The 17928-nt window shown below is 42.7% G+C and overlaps 1 protein-coding gene across 2 annotated transcripts in view; it reads right to left on the bottom strand.

The window, feature by feature from the left end:
• The window catches only part of CDK5RAP2 (CDK5 regulatory subunit associated protein 2), a 190200-nt gene that overhangs the window by 161881 nt on the left and 10391 nt on the right, over positions 1–17928 (bottom strand). The window contains exons 2-3 of one of the 2 annotated variants that reach the window (XM_012802462.2): positions 17320–17387; positions 12997–13064 (exon numbers count right to left, since the gene is read on the bottom strand). In XM_012802462.2, the coding sequence (XP_012657916.1) occupies positions 12997–13064; positions 17320–17387 (136 nt within the window). The remainder of the gene's footprint in view (positions 1–12996; positions 13065–17319; positions 17388–17928) is intronic. The other variant, XM_023510586.1, reaches the window with a different exon arrangement.

The raw sequence follows: 17928 nt of genomic DNA on the forward strand, positions 1-17928 counted from the left end.
AAAAAAAAAAAAACCTGAATACTACTCCCCTAACATTGAGAATAAGGAAAGACACCTACTCTTACAATTTCTATTCAACAATGTATTTAAAGTCCTGGACTGAGCAATAAGGCAAGAAAAATAATAATAAGTGACATTCACATTAGAAAGGAAGAAATAAAATCCAAGGAATCTTCAAAAAAGCTCCTAATACTCAGTTTAGCAAGATCAACATACAAATATCAATCAATTTTCAATATATAAGACCAACATACAAATATCCATTGTATTTCAATACACTAGCAATGAACAATGGGAAACTGAAAATTAATTTTAAATACCACTTACAACAGCTCAAAAATAAATTATCACATGTAAATCTAATAAATCATGCATTATATGCTTAAAACTATGCTTAAAATGGCCAATGAAATCAGTAAGTTCTAAATAAAAGACCAAAATCATGGGTTGAAAGGCTCAATAAAATAAAGACATCAATTCTCTGAAGTCATATTTTGGGGTGAAATTTCCTGAGCTGCTTCATATTTAACAGAATTCCAATCCAAATGGCAACAGGATTTTTTATACCCAGACAATAAAATTTATCTGGAATAGTAAACAGACTGGACAAGTCAACTATTTTGATAAAGAAGACTCCAGAGGGCCAGGCATGGTGGCTCTCATCTGTAATCCTAGCACTCTTGGAGGCCAGGGTAAGTGGATCGCCTGAGCTCATAGGTTCAATACCAACCTGAACCAGAGCGAGACTCCATCTCTAAAAATAGCCAGGCACTGTGGCAGGCATCTGTAGTCCCAGCTACTTGGGAGGCTGAGGCAAGAGAATCACTTAAGCCCAAGAGTTTGAGATTGCACTCTACCAAAGGTGACAAAGTAAGACTGTCTCAAAAAAAAAAAAAAAAGACTCCGGTGAAACAGCATACAAAAACAGGCCCATACAAGTATGCCAATTATTGACATAAGTGCAAAGACAATTTAATGGAGAAAGGATAGCCTCTCCATTTCTCACAAATAGTGTTGGAACAACGGAACATCTAGGTACAAAAAACTAACCTCAACCTAAACCTCAAACAAGTTTACTAAAATTAAATCATAGCTCTAAATATAAAATATAAAAGTACATAACCTTCAGAAAAATACATTTGAGAAAACCTTTGGGACCTACCCCTAACCAAAGATCTTAAGACACAATACCAAAGGCATGATCCACAAAAGAAAAACAAAATTAATAAATTAGACCTCATCAAAATTTAAATTTTGCTCTGAGAAACAGTGTTAAGAGAATGAAAGACAAGTCAAACACTTGCAGAAAGTATTTGCAAATCACATATCCAACAAAGGCACTGTACCCAGAATACATAAGTAAGTCTCAGAAAGAAACTGTAGGGAAACCATCCAATTTTTCTTTTCTTTCTTTTATTGCATTCTTTTATTTCATAAATATGTATGGGGTACAGTGTTTTCTTGTACAGACTGCATTGTATCATGCTGAAGTCAGGGTTTTCAGTGTACCTGTCACCAGAATGGTGTACCTTGTACCCAATAAGTAGATTCTTACCCCTCACCCCTCCCCTTCTACCCTTCCTCCTTCTTAGAAACCAATTTTTCTTAAAAAAAAAAAAAAGGATTTGAACAGAACCATCACAGTGGAGGACATACAGATGGATGGCAAATAAGCACAAGAAAAGATCTTTGGCCATCAGGGAAATGGGAATTAAAACGACAATAAGATAGACTACACACCTATTAGAAAGGCTAAATTTTTCTTTAAAAATTGACAATACTGGCTCAGTGCCTGTGGCTCAAGTGGCTAAGGCACCAGCCACATACACCTAAGGTGGTGGGTTCGAATTCAGTCCAGGCCTGCCAAAACAACAATGATGGCTGCAACCAAAAAAAATAGCCAGGCGTTATGGCAGGCGCCTGTGGTCCCAGCAACTTGGGAGGCTGAGGCAGGAGACTCGCTTAAGCCTAGGAGTTGGAGGTCGCTGTGAGCTGTGATGCCACAGCACTCTACCCAGGGGGACAGCTTGAGGCTCTGTCTCAAAAAAAAAAAATTGACAGTACTAAATGTTGATGAGGATGTGAGGATGGAGTTCTTATACTCCACTGATGGGATACAAAATGACACAGACACTCTAGATAATAGTTTGGAGATTACTTACCAAAAAAACTATATTCAATATATGACACAACACTTCCACTCCTGGGTATTTATCCTAGAGAAATGAAAACCAATGTTCCCACCAAAACCCATCCACAAGTGTCTACTGAAGCTTTATTAATAATTACCAAAGGCTGGAGAGAACCCATGTCCTTCAGAGGATGCATGGATAAACAGCGTAATTCATACAGTGGAACAGGGCTCAGCAACTACTGTGCACACAACATGAATGAATTTTAAAGACATTATGCTGAGGAAAAGAAGCCAGTCTCCAAAGATTACATACTATATGATTCCATTTAGTTGACATTCTGGGAAAGGCAAAATTATAGGGATGAAAAGTAGAGCAGTAGTTGCCAGACACGTGGGTGAGGAGGTTTGACCACAAAGAGGGAACGTAAGGGAATTTTGTGGTGTTATGGAGCTGTTCTATACTGTGATTGTGGTGTTGGTTACATGAGCCTAGAACTACACACCATGTAAAAAAAGAAAAACTATAATCATATATATATATATATCAATTAAAATAGTCATTATGTGGGACTATACATTTGTCAAAATTTATCCAACGCTTAAAATTGGTGGATGTTATATAAAATATATCTCGGTAAAGTTGATTTTAATAATAGCTAAACTGAAACAGGAAAATACGAACAGCATAATACTCTTTTTTAAATTTCAATAAATTTAGGGGATACAAGTGTTTTTTACTACATGGATGAATTATATAATGCTGAAGTGAGGGCTTTCTATACCTGTCACCAGATAATGTGCACTGGACCCAGGAGGTAGATTTTTAACCTTCGCCTCTTTCCCACCACCCGCTTCTTAAGTTTTCAATGTCCATTACACCATCCTTTAATAAACACAGCTTTATGACTGGGTAAAAGGAAATAATAAGCATATTCTACATTAGGTATATTTTCAAACTGTCTACCTTTGTTCCTCTTGTTAACAATTAAGGCTTCAATTTCATGGCTAAAAAAGAATAGCATAAGCAACAACTAGTAGGCTCATTAAAGCCTCCTTTTAAATGTTTTAGGGAAACAACACATAAAACATTCATTCAAACAAAAAAGTCTACCCCACCAGATGCTTCCTGGAAAGAGATCCCTTATTCTATTACTCAGCTACCAATAAAATATTTATGGAGGTTGTTTAGAATGCCCGCATTGTACACAGTGTTAAAATCCTTAGTAACATTTGGAAGAATATTTATCCTACTTATAGGTAAAGAAAGATTTTTTTTAAATACAGGAAAGGCAAATATGCCTTCAGAAGGTCATGGCAAATGTCAGATGGGCCCAAATAAATAAAACTAGATACAAGCACCACCTTTTCCCAATTGCCAGTCCAGTTCTCTGCTTATTATCACTTCGTTCACAAAGTCTTCTGTGACTGACCCCACCAGGCTGGACTGGGGACCCTTCTCAATGTTCCCACACACCCTCTTTATCACAGCAACGATGACACTGCACTAAGCCAGCCGGCTACCTGCCTTTCTACCCACCCATCATTCAGAGACGGGGAACCACAGCTAACTTGAGCATGGTAGTCTGAAAACAACCAATGGCTGGCTGAAGAGGTGGACAGATACGAGCACTATGTGACCTGGCTGCTGCCCACCTCTCTAGCCCCATCAGGTATCACTTTCTCCCCTGTTCACAATGTCCCAGCCTCACTGGCCTCCTTTCTGGTCCTCAATTAAGCCAAGCCCTTGTCTGCCTATAAAGCTCTTCCTGCAGCCCCTGCCAGTTTGGCTCCATCTCATCCCTGCCATCCCAGCTCAGATGTCACCCCTCACTCCCAGATCTAAAGGAGGCCTATCTCTACCAGTCCAACCAAGTCACTCTCTAACACACAGTTCTTATTTGCTTGCTAATTTTTTTCACAATCTATATTCATCCCCTCTATTCACATGTTAATTATTAACATTTATTATCATATTTATTACAAGACTACAATTCACTCGATCTTTCACGGCTGTTTGCTCCCAGGGTTTTAACACATAATATCCACAATTGAGTAGATGCTCAACCAACATTTATCAAATGGATGAATAAATTAGTGAATAAATACAGTCCAGACTACCTTACTAGATATATCAGTGGGTTTCAACCTTCCTAATGCTGCGATGTATTTCCATTGTTACAAAGGGGTGAGACCCACAGGTTGAGAACCACTGAGCTATATGATTTTTTTTTTTTTTTGAGACAGAGCCTCAAGCTATCCCCCTGGGTAGAGTGCCGTGGCTTCACAGCTCACAGCAACCTCCAACTCCTGGGCTCAAGCGAGTCTCCTGCCTCCGCCTCCCAAGTAGCTGGGACCACAGGCGCCCGCCACAACACCCAGCTATTTTTTGGTTGCAGCCGTCATTGTTGTTTGGCGGGTCTGGGCTGGATTCGAACCTGCCACCTTAGGTGTATGTGGCTGGCGCCTTAGCCACTTGAGCCACAGACGCCGAGCCTATATGATCTTTTTTAAGTTAACTTTTTCTGTGTGCTTCATTGCCTTTATTTATAAAAGTAGGATTATAATACCTACCTCATAGAGGTAATAGAAGGATTAAAAGAAATTAGAATGTTTAGTATAGTGCTTAGCACAGCATACAAGTTTAAAATATTAATATTTTTCTCATGCGTACTTTTCCCCTTATGAGAAATAAGTTCAAGAAAAAAAAAAACTTGAGGTGGAAGAACAGAAAACAGCCTACAGTACAGAACGAACAAATCCCTCAAAATGTAAAACCCACCAAATAATGACATAGAAACTTAATGCTCAAAAGTAAGCTAAGGCAAGGGCTGTAATTGCCACATTCCAACCTTGGAAGTCAAGTGTTATTGTGGAACTGCAGCCATCTAAATAGAGAAACATCCCACTGTGATTACGGGGTGGCGCCTTCTGAAACAGGAGAGGGGAAAGATCTGATAGGAGTCGCTAGTCACTCTGGCTTCCTCTTCCTCCCACTCCCTGTTCAAAGTCTTGCTTAAGCTAAACCTCCATCTAAAAGAGGAGAAAAACAAAAACCAACAACATAAAGAATCAGGGCAACTCCAGCAGCCCCACCTCAACTGAAATCTAAGCAGGGTGCCTAAATGGCTATCAGTTTCAGTGGCTTGCACAAAGCCGCAGCTCACCGGAAAAGACCATCTGTCTACCAAGACAGCCAGGGTTAAGAGCAGGGGCTGCAGGGTCAGCAGACACAGACTAAATGCCCAGTGCTGCTACTTGTGAGTCCTGTGACCGTGGTGAAATTATTTAACACCTTTGAACCACTGTTGGCTCATCCCTAAAATGAGAATGAAATCAATTACTTTGCAGCGGAGTTGGGACAACTAAATGAGCTAAAGCACCTGGCAGAGCCTTGTACTTAGCAAGCAGTAAACACAGCTTTAAAAAGGAATCCATTTCTCCCCCAGGTCCTCAATGAGCAGATCTTTGGGCCACCATCAATTTTTTATCCTCCTTGAAAGGACAAAAAACGGATCTCACCTAAACACAACAAAAAGCACAAATTCTTGCTGCCCAAAGTTCTTCTCTAGTAAACAATACTGCATGTAAGATAATTCTGCCCAGCAGCTGCTAAGTGAGGTAATAAAATGAGGAGGACTCTCTGGAATTCATTTCTGATGCCAACACTCTCCCCGGCGTCTTCAAATCATCAAGAAAACCGTTACTAGGCAAACAGCTATTTATTAACAAATAATACTGAAGCAATAACAGAATTTTAAAACTGAACCCCAAACGACACTTGGAATATAACTACCTAATGAAATCAACTCTTTTCATATTTCTTTCAGCCTTTGCTCATGAATATACATTTTTGCAGAATTATAACATAAATGATTTATATATTCTATTGCTTTTCCTTAATATATCTTAAGTATTTTCCTTGTTGTTATAGAATTACACATAATTATGACTTTAAATGGCTGTGCTCAATTCCACTGAACTGACTCAAAGTCAATCCCCTAACCATTTCTCTGTTGGGCATTCATGGACTTGGTATGCTCTAGTGGGAAGTGCAAAACCTTTACAAGTTTTGGAATTCTGTCTTCTTTTTAGTTTCTCTGTCCCACCAAACTCACTGGCAAGGCATTTAATCTCTCCAACCTCAGCATCCTCATCTGTGAAACACCCTCAATACAAGCTTGTTATAGGAGTCAAAGAGATAAGCGATAATAAATATAAAACAGAATTTCCCTTCTTCCCAAACTCTTCCCAATTACAAACAATGTGGCAACAAAGACCTTTGTGAACATAGCTCTTTTCTTTTCTATTGGGCTGTTTGTTTAGGTTAAATTTCCCCAAAATGAATTACTGGGCTCAAGAATAATTTTTATTTGTATGACTATAAAAATCTCTTTCCAAATGGCCTTTAAAAATATTACAAAAATTTACATTTCCCAGCCTACCACCTGATTAGGTTTATGGAGGGCATGGCCAGGACATGCACAGGTATGTTCACTCCAATAGGCCACCCAACTACACAGATGAGCCCTGTACTTGACACCTACCAGACATTCCCACAGCCAGCCATAGTCCAGCTTGACTCCAAAGGCTCAATTCTGCAAAGGCCCTTGGCGCCATCAGGCCACATGTTATCCAGAGAGGTACACAGGGAGTGGCTGTGATACTCACTCTGCCAGCTACAGACATGGTACTCAGCTACTTCCACTGAGCTGTGTCCCACGTGCTTCTTGCTGTCCTGCCTTGCTCTAAGCTCACCCTTGTCCCCTCATCTTAGCCTCACCTTGCCCTTGCTTGCTCTCCTGAGAATGGCTCTGCATGTCCCCACCAGCCTTATAAGCACAAGCGGTCTCCCTCTGGATCTGCTGTCTCAGCCACACTATTAGCAATAACCACAGCAGCTGCCCCATTTGCTGAAGACCTGGTAGACCAGGCACTATCCAAGCATGTTATTTAATCCTCTTCACAAGCCTATGAGATATTGTTTTTCCCATTTTACAGATAAAGCAACCAAAACAAAAAAGCCTAGTATTTCACACAAGGTTACACATTCATCAAGGGACAAGGATTTTCCATCGTACTGGGTTTAGCGCTGAGCACTACACACAGAGCAGAGGAGATACATGTTACGCAAGTACAGAAATAAAGACGCAATCACGGTCCTAAGATTACTGATAAAGACAGGGCACTTCATGCTTGCAAGAAGAAAGAATAATGAATTGGCGAAGGGCTTTGAGACAGTCTTTCCAGCAACGTCACTATGAAGCTGAGGCATAGAGGTGCAGGAGCCTGCCATTCAAGGAAAGGCGGGTGTCCAGGCCAAGGATGAAGCATGCAGGAAGGCCCTGGCACAGGAACCAGCCAGGTATGGTTGAGGAAGAATAGCCTGTATGGCCGAAGCACAGCATACGAGAGGACAGGGGAACATACTGAGCTTAGAGAGAAAGGAAGCTGCTGGTTGCACAGGACAGGATCTCATGGACCAAGGCAAGGTTAGGAAATTTATTTATCTGCAGACACTGAATCTGAATCTGCTGCGGCAGAACCCAGGGCAGCGGCTGTGTCTTCACAATAGCAGACACAGCATTTACTGCAGACCCACTGTGTGCCAGGCAGCATGACAAGTGCTTTCCACACCACAGCTCACAAAATCTTCACAACATTGAATGAAAGACAGTACTAGCCCCACTTCACACATGAGGTTCCAGAAGCAACCTATTCAAGCTACAGGTCAGTAAGTGGCAGAGACAGACCTAAACCCAGTCTTTGCCACTCGAGTCCATGTCATATCTACATACCATGGTGCTCTGAAAGCTTCAGGACCATACAGTTGGGGTGGGGACAGAGGGTGAGAGAGCTAAGCTTTGGCAGTAAGTACTCACAATTTAGATATTACAAAGCAAATTTAAAGATGCAAACCACCTAGCAAAGCCACAGATAAAACACTCAAATTTGACCAATGCCTCAGCTGAGACCACAAATTTTCAACAAATAGGAATAAAGGCCTCAGTACAAGAAGGCCACTACCTCAGGGTAAGTGAGTATTAGACAAGAGCTGGAAAAGACGGAGATGAAGAGAGACCCAGGTATGACCAGGGTACAATTGTTTCAGCCACATCTGGCTAAGAGTGTTCCCAATTCCTTAGAGAGGCACTAGACTTACTAATCCTAATCCTTAAATATCAATCAGATAGATATTATGAATTCATAATATCTACCATTTGTTGCACATAAGTTATAGTTAAAACCCCTGCCATCCAGAAATATCATTTCTAGGAATTTACCCTAAGAAAAACAAAATCACATAACTGTAAAAACACATACACAAAGATACTGAAGCACTGCTTTGCAAAACTGAGAAAGTAAAAACAATTTGAAATGTCCCATAGTAAAAGGTAATGTGAATCATGGCTCAATCTATCCCTTTTCATTATGAAATATTAAACAGTCATTAAAGAACACCATCCACCTGTATTAATGGAGACAGAAAGCTATCCATGTCATTCCCTGTCCCAGCCAGAATTAAACTCTTCTGCATGTTGATAAAGGTTGCTTCGTGGACTGGATATGCTGTCCCAGATTCTGAGTCTTCCCCACTGAAGGACCTCCCAGAATTTTACCCCAAAATATAAGTCCTTGGTATAAAGAGTATTTTGAAATAAAGGCCCTTAGAAATCAACAGGCTGGCAGGGCCTTTCCTTCTTCTATCTGCATAAAACCAGAGGGACCCATCAAAAATTGCCTTTCCTTCCCATTCCATTATCTCAATATATTCCAGGGGAAAAAAATCAAGAAGGCAAAGAAAAAAATCAAGAAGGCCAACCCATTTTAAAGATAATACCTGTCTCTTGGGTTAACTTAATTTCCAAGGAGAATCACTTACAAATTAATCTGTTTCTTCTCATCCATTCATTCCCCCAAGTACCTATTCATCATCCCTAGTAACCATTTAGTGCCCCTAAACAGAATTATCTCTATTCTTCATTTCCCTCTCCCCTCTAAAATGTGGGTGTATAAACTTCTAGACCCCACTGAGACACTAGGTAATCACTCTGTGATTCTCCCCATCCGCAGGGTAAAGAAATGTCTTTCTCTTATTAACCTGCTTATGAGTTAATCTTTCAGTGAACCTTCAAGGGTAAAGGGGTGAAGTTTCCCCTTACCTCACATCACTAACCCCCAAAAAATTTTTTTAAGGGAGAGAGAGATTATAGTGTCCAGCACAGGTTCCCAGCAGGTAAGCACTAGCCTTCATGAAACCCTGCCTTAGCCTGGCCTCCTCGTTCCATCGTCTGGGAAGTACACTACTACTAATTCATTAGCATCTAGAAAGACAAAACTGACTTACCAACTTCCTACCATAGCCTGCCATGCAAGTAATTATGCCCTCAGCTAGTGAGGGTACTAAGCAACGGATTACTAGTTTAAATAAGGCACATGGTTTTTACATTTGAGCATGAGGACTGTCCAGTGTAGTAGAAAGGACTTCTAATACTGCACACCTGTGTTCGAAACCTGAGGAAGTCCCCACCTCTCTAAGGGCTTCAGTGTCCCCTCGTGTCAAGGGAAGGGACTGGATGAGATGATTCCTAGAGCTCCTCCAGCTCTCAAATTCTGACTCTACTCCAAGCGTCTCTTTACTCCATGTCCATAGCTCCAGCATTTCTCCCCCTGCGCCCATAACACCACAGGAGGCTTTTAACTATCCCCTTGCCACCAACTTTGCCCCCTCCAAATTCTTCTCCTGGCAGTTACCAGCCTGGATAATCTTTTGAAAGCACAATTCCAGTCATTTCTCTCCCCACATTAAAACCATCATTGGTCTCCTTTCATCTGGGGACAAAAATAAAACAAAGCAGCGTAACATTCAACACTTGCAGGATCTGACGCCTGTCTGCTTCAATGGCCTCACTTCTCCAAGCTTTGTCACACCGCTCCCTTCCAGCCCCCCTTCCAGCCGACCAATTCACAATGCCCTGCCTTGCCTCTCTCTATATTAGCACATGCAAGTCCTAGCATCTGGGATTCTCTCCTAGCTCCTCCACTTGGCCAATCCCTATTTGCCCCTGATGACCTAACTCAGGCAACACCTCCCTCCAGGGGGCTTCCCTGAATCCACTGCCAGTTCAGAGTCCCTCCTCTGTGGCCCTGTGGCACCCTGAACTTACCTCTATCACTGCACTGTCTTCCTACCCAGCTTCCCAACTAAACTCAGAGCCTCTTGACAGGGAGACTTACCTTGTCTTAACCCACTGAGATTTCTTAGACCCTGGCAAAAAGCCTGGCACAGGGGCATGTATTTGAAAATGTTTATTGAAGAGATGAACTCTGAGCAAAACCAGAAATGGACCTAGGTCTTGCCAGTCCCCGGCTAAACACACATGTTCATGACTAGATGTCATCTGAGACTGGAATAAGAGAAATTATGAATTTCCCCTTTAAATCAAGACACCTCCTTAATATACATGCTTATCCTAAAATTAGCTTCAGATGCCAAGGGCATGTCCTGTTAACATTCACAGAAAGTTCATACTACCACCTCACAGAGATCATGCATTTAGTAGCTCAGGCCAAATGAAAAATTCCAGTGACCTATAAAGACCTAAAAGGGAGACACTGAGAACAGTGTGGCCATTTCAATTTCAGCTGCAGAATTTGCTCCTGAAAATGCTACAATAAAAAATATTAATGCCATAAAAACATAACAGCAGCCAAAGGACCACAGTCTTTTTTTTTTTTTTTTTGAGACAGAGCCTCAAGCTGCCCCCCTGGGTAGAGTGCCGTGGCATTACAGCTCACAGCAACCTCCAACTCCTGGGCTCAAGCGAGTCTCCCGCCTCCGCCCCCCAAGTAGCTGGGACCACAGGCGCCCGCCACAACGCCCGGCCATTTTTTTTTTGGTTGCAGCCATCATTGTTGTTTTGGCGGGCCCGGGCTGGGGATTCGAACCCGCCACCTTAGGTGTACGTGGCTGGCGCCTTAGCCAGTTGAGCTATAGGCACTGAGCCAGGACCACAGTCTTAAAGAAAAACCATAAATCCTAGAACACACTGGCATAGAAAGCTCTCCTTCACCTTCAAGAAAAACAGGATTTCGGGCGTCAGGAAAATATCTGAGCAAGAGATACTTGAACCACATGGCAGAGTAGGAAAAATAACAAGCACACCAATAACAGTAAGAAGGAGCAACAGCTCCACATAGAACGTGTTGGGCTAGGCATGGGCTTCACATACAGCCATCATTACCTCCTCCTAACAGCCCTAAGCAGTAGGTGCTACTATCATGGCCATTTTAAGGAAAAGAAAAATAAAGAAAGGCTAAGTGACTGGCCCAGCGTCAGCCACAGAAGTGGACACACAGAACCCAGAGTCCTTAGACTGCCTCCAAGAGGACCTTTGCCGTATCACATTTCCTGGGCCTCAGTTTCTCCCACATATAATAAAAAAAGTTGGATTCAATTCTGGGACTCCTTCCAGTTCTATAGGCAGACAATGTGAAACCAAAAATCCTAAGTTCTGTGAAATATTCTCATCTAGAAATAAAATTTAAAACTGTGCCCTTCAAAAATGAAATAATAACTCTCTATCTTGTAAAACCGCTTTAATATTAAAGTAACACATGCAAAGAGCTTTTTAAAGTGCCCAGCTCAGAGCCAGAGCTCAATAAACAGTAGCGATTATTACTCTTATGATAAAATGGGAACAACCATTTAATAGTAGGGCATATTTTAATTATACACGATGTAGAATAATCAAATCTCATTCGTTTGAGGCCCCAGACCCCACAGCATAGATCAAGTTGTACAGCTGAAATTATAACAACTCAAAGCTCAGAAATTACTTGTTTCCATTAGAGATCTGACAAGTCATTTCTACAATTGGTCACTGGTGGTTTCCAGATAACTATTAGCAGTAATGAGCATTCTAAATTAAATCCAGAGACAGGCCTGCTCTGTTCTGTAAAGACAACTGGGGAGACAGAAACATAATTGTGGAACGTCCTTCTCTCTGCGTCCCCCATCTTCTGATAAATATCTCCTGCATCTTGCATAGTGTGGATTTCATTTGCCTACAAATGAAGAAGGCTCTAATTCTTCCCATGATAAATGAGTGTGCTGAACAGGTAACTTGTTAAAGAGAATTGGAACTGGGAGAGTAACCTTATTTTCCTGTTACTTGACAACAAACCCCCTTCGCTAACACATGAAAGACAATGCTGCAAGACATGAAACATCCAAGCCAAATTTATCACCACGTAATCCATTCTCAGACAACTACTCTACAGTACTGGGCACAGGCTATTCACAGTTCATTCAACAGCAACAAAGATAAAGTCCATGAAAGACAGTGGGAAGAAGAAGGGCCTTGGAATCATTCAAAACCTGGATTCAAATCCCACCTCTGACGCTTACATATTACAGGACAAGATTCCTTGTCTGTAAAATGGGGATAATACAAAACACCTCAAGAACTGTAGCAAAGATGAAATAGGGCCCATAAATAACATGCCTTACATTAATAGCAAAGCCTTTGATAAATGTTAGCTCTCCTCAGCTATGGAACATGAAGACATTCTGACCTTCAGGACACCAGAAATACACCACACTCCCCAAAGTGAAGAATTGCCGATCCTGAGTTCTTTTCAGAATTCTCAGCTATTGCAGAATCCATAGCTGGCCCTTGCATAAAAGGCTGACTCGTGTGTATGCTACAGTCCACAGAGAATGCCTACAGGACATGGCATTCCTCCTGCCGCTGGCATTACTCAGCTCAGACAGTTCTCAGGAAACACCTCTGTCTGGGTCTGGCTGGATGGCAGCAGCAGACCTGGGTTGTTAGGGCCAGTGATTTGGTATCTTCACTTACATTTTCAAAGTCCTTCATGTTCCGTGCTCTTGTGGGAGACACCATTTCTTCTGACACATTTGGGAGGACTGTAAAAAGGCAAAACATAGGAAACATCATAGCATGCAAACCAACCAGCATTCCCGTAGGCAACAGAGCCCAGAGACAAGAAAACATCAACAGTCTCCAAAGTATATCCTATGGCACTCGCTGTCTGCTGTGACTTGCTGACTTCAGCCCAGGGAAAGCTCTAAACCTGCAGTCCCCAACCCCAGGCGGCAGACTGGCACAGGTCCATGGCCTGTTAGGAACCGGGCCGCACAGCAGGTGAGTAGCGAGCAAGTGAGTGAAGCTTCACCTGTATTTCCAGCGGCTCCCCACCACTGATTCTGCATCGTGCTGAGTTGTATAATTATTTCATTATGTATTACAAAGCAACAGTGGTAAAAATAAAGTGCACAATAAATGTAATAGGCTTGAATCATCCTGAAACCATCCCCCAACCCCCAGACCATGGAGAAATTGTTGTCTTCCATGAAACCGGTCCCTGGTGTCATAAGGTTAGGGACTATTGCTCTAAACCATTATATTTCAAATATTTACAGATTACTTAAAGTAACCCAACACACACTACGTGTGTCAAAAAATGACCCAGAAAACGCATCAGGCATTTGGCAGAGCAAAATGTCCTGATATGTGCTTCCTTATTTCATAAAATGATTTTGTTGAACAGGCTATCATCTTCACATGTCAATAATTAAAACAAAGCATGTCTAACTGACTTGACAGCAGAAACTGGCAAACTTTTTCTGAAAACGCCAGACAACAAATATTTCAGGCTTTGTAGATGATACACAAAGCCCAAAATCTGTCACAACTACTCAAATCCTGTCATAACACAAAAACAGCTATAGACAATTCATAAACAAATAAAGGGGCTGTGTTCTAATAACAGTTCATTTCCAAAGGCAGGCAATGGGCCGGAAACTGCTGACCTCTGCTTTGCAGTGAGTAAAGACTTTGCCAATACCCAAATTTCTCCACAGCTTCTTTCATTCAACAGACGTTTCCTCCATACTTACTCAGTGCCAAGCACCATCCTTATGTGCTGGGGACCCAACCGTGAAGGAGACACTGATCCTACACACCAGAGGGTCCCGATCAAGTGGGCAAGACAGAGAGATAAACAAACTGTCATATGCTATGCAAAGCCCTTGGCAATTTGTAGGTGCTGAATATTTGTGTGTTGAGTGAAATGAATGGATTCATTCTTCTAGCAAGTATGTACTAAGCACCTACCTTCTGCTAGGCTCTTTTCAAGATGTGGCTGTATCAGGGAACAAACCAATGGGCCAGGCATGGTGGCTCACATTTGTAATCCCAGCACTTTAGGGGCCAAGGCAGGAGCATGTTTCAGCCCAGGAGTTCAAGACCAACATGAGCAACACAGTGTGAGACCCAATCAAAATTTTTTTTAATTTTTTTAAGAATTAGCTGGCTGGCTCGGCGCCTATAGCTCAACCGGCTAAGGCGCCAGCCACGTACACCTAAGGTGGTGGGTTCGAATCCCCAGCCTGGACCCACCAAACAACAATGATGGCTGCAACCAAAAAATAGCCAGGTGTTGTGGCGGGCGCCTGTGGTCCCAGCTACTTGGGAGGCGGAGGCAGGAGACTCGCTTGAGCCCAGGAGTTGGAGGTTGCTGTGAGCTGTAATGCCACGGCACTCTGCCCAGGGGGACAGCTTGAGGCTCTGTTGTCTCAAAAAAAAAAAAAAAGAATTAGCTGGCTGTGGTGGTATATCCCTGTAGTTCCAATTACTCGGGAGGCTGCAATAGGAGGATCACATGAGCCCGGTAGCCCAAGGCTGCAGTGAACTATGATCATACCACTGCACTCTAGCAAGCCCCCATCTCAAAAAAAAAAAAAGAAGAAGAAGAAAAGAAAAGAAAAAAGATGGAGCCAATATTCTAAAGGGAGGAGACAGACAATAAACAAAGTAACAGGGCGATTGCATACTATGTTAAAAGATGATAAACGGTACAGGGAAAATAAAGTAGATAAAAATAGGGAATACTAGGGCTGGGGAGAGGATTGCAATTTTAAGGCAGGTCTCACGGAGAAGGTGACATCTGGGCAGACTAGAAGAGAAGGAGCCAGTTACCTGGAGGAAGAACACTCCAAGAAGCCTGAGATAGGATCATGCCTAGTGGATCTGTACAATAGTCAACAGGCCAGTGGGCAGGACATCAATAGACAAAAGGGACAGTAGGAGAGGAAGAAAGAAAGGTGTTGGGGGACAAACCATGTATGATCTTGTCAGCTCATCTAAGGTCTCAACAATTGACTGGGTGTGGTGGTTCACACCTGTAATCCTAGCACTCTGGGAGGCCAAAGCAGGAGGACTGCTTGAACTCAGGAGTTTCAGACCAGCCTGAGCAAGAGCAAGACCCTGTCTCTACTGAAAATAGAAAATCTAGCCAGGTGTTGTGATGGGCGCCTGTTGTCTCAGCTACTTGGAAAGCTGAGGCAAGAGAACCCCTTGAGTCCAAGAGTTTAAGGCTGCTGTGAACTATGATGCCACAGCACTCTACCCAGGGTGACAGAGACACTGTCACAAAAACCAATAAGGACTCTGAGGAGCTGCTGGAAGAGTCTGAACTGTAGAGTAGTAACATGATTAGACTTGGGTTTCTAAAGGCTCTCTCTGGCTGCCTTGCTGAGAACAGTTCACGGGGCTTAGGAGAGAAAGAAGAACAGGTTGGGGAATACTGAGATAATCCAGGCCAGAGATCACAGTGGTCTGGGCCAGAATGATGGGAGTTTAAGTAGGTGAAAACTAGTCTGATTCTAAATAGTTTAAAGTAGCCAAAAGGAATAAATGAATGGGATGAAATGAAGTGAAATATGTAACATTTAGAGAGGAAAGCGCACGTAAATCAGCCCAGTGGGAGCCAAAAACAGCAAGCGAGCTCGGAGCTGAGGCAGGCACAGCAAATGAGAGACAAAAGCTAAAAAGCCCAGGCAGAGGCCCGAGGTGGGAGTGAGCCGAACAGTCAGAAAGAACTCAGCAGAAAAGAGGCCACCAGAGCGGGTGGGGCAGACTGTGCAGAGCCCTGTGCACCAAACTGAGGACATACGGGCTTGTTTTCCTGGCTCTCCAACAGGCTGTGCCTGTGATCTGCGTCTGGAAAGCTCGTCCTCCCTTTTCCCTAACAAGGTGCCACTGGCTCTTCAAGTCTCAGTTTCTTGGGAAACTCTTGCCTGGCCCACTTCCCCTGTACCAGGGTAAACAGTCCCCTCTCACAGAACCTTATTTATACTTTTTCACTCCTGACACTGATTATATATATGATTTTTTCAGAATTTTGTGTTTAACTGCCCTCTCATTTTTATAGTAATGTGTTCAAAATTGAATCCCAGGGTCTAGCCCAGAGTCTGGTTGAATTAAGGAGCCGGCCTATCAATTTTCTCTTGCAATTGCCTATAAGCAGGAAGAACAGAGATCAGGCTTGTTGGGTTTCTGGAATTTTTTTGTTTAAAAGTTAATGGATTCCTAAGGAAAACCTGGGAATGGCCTCCAGAAATAGAGGATACCTATTGGGAGTTAGAAATAGAGATTACCTATTTTGTCTGCTACAAAAATGATTTCTTTTTGCACATATCTCATCACTTTGGAGAAGGAAAAAAAAAACAAGTCAAAATATCTCTAAGATATTTCAACAAGGCAAATTATTAGCGCTACCCACAGAGACACGTAAGACAGCATTCATTTTTCTCAGAAATGTAAATTACAAAGAATGCTTAGCAAGACCCAAGCTGCAAAGCCTCCTCGTGTCCAGCTTAAACACAACACACTGCTTATTCATTCAGCACTGTCTCTGTGGTCTACCAGCTATTTGTCTCCAAAGGGCAGGCCCATGCTGGAATGCTGGGCTTCAGCTGGCAAAAGGAATCCAGCAGCCTGCCAGGAAGGCCTCAGTACACTAATGCCCAGATGGCAGCTCTCCTGGGTCTCCAGCTGCTCGGCAGTGGAGACCAACAGAACCCCTGAGCCTGGTCTAGTCACCAACTCAATGCCCAGCCTCCACAGTGTCGCTCAGTTCAGCAAACACTATCTGAATCCCTATAGGCCTGGTAGCAAGAAATAAAACTCATGAAGTATGGCTGAAGGACATCATTTCCTATGAAAGGAGAAGAGCAAATCAATGTAGACAAAAAATTACTGAGCACCTACTGTGTGAGGCCAGGGCAGGCTCCGGGCGGGCCAACCCTTATGGAGCTCCCCATCTAGTTCTACTTCTCTTGTTCTGACTCAAGAGAACGAGGGGCTCTGTGTACTCACCACTACTTCCCAAGCCAGCACTGAGGTTGATGCCATCCAGGTCATCTGGTACCCTGGGAACAAGGCCACTAGGAAAGAACACATGCGTGAGAGATAAGCTAGCATCTCAACAACAGAGGCTGCTGAGCCTGCCAGGACTGCACGTGGTCACCGGGCCACAGCCAGGAAGGACGGGCACGCAGCTCAGCCACCTGGAAGGCCTGAAACAGTTGTAGAGGTTAAGAACTCAGGCTGTGGGGCTGAGTTCTGGCCTTAGAAAAGAGTGCCAGCCTTAACACTTGGTAGCTGAGTGACCGTCAGCAAAGTCATGCATTCACATGTTCATATATCAAATGTCTGTGTGCCACGTATGTGCTAGGTGCAGAGGTACTGTGCCAAGAATTGATACAAGCTGCCTCTGAGTCTCACTTTCTTAATCCGTTACAACACGGATATCACTCCACCATAAAAACTAAATTAGTTCCTGTATATATACACTTAACACATAATAATTGCTCAATAAATGGCACCTGTTTTATTATTATTATTACTGCTAATATGTCTATCACAACTTCCGGAACTTGAGTACCAATTCAGAGCTTTAAGAATGTCAAACAAGGCTCGGCGCCT

Source organism: Otolemur garnettii, unplaced genomic scaffold, assembly GCF_000181295.1.
Source record: "Otolemur garnettii isolate 467f Iridium unplaced genomic scaffold, OtoGar3 scaffold00014, whole genome shotgun sequence".
Taxonomy (NCBI): domain Eukaryota; kingdom Metazoa; phylum Chordata; class Mammalia; order Primates; family Galagidae; genus Otolemur; species Otolemur garnettii.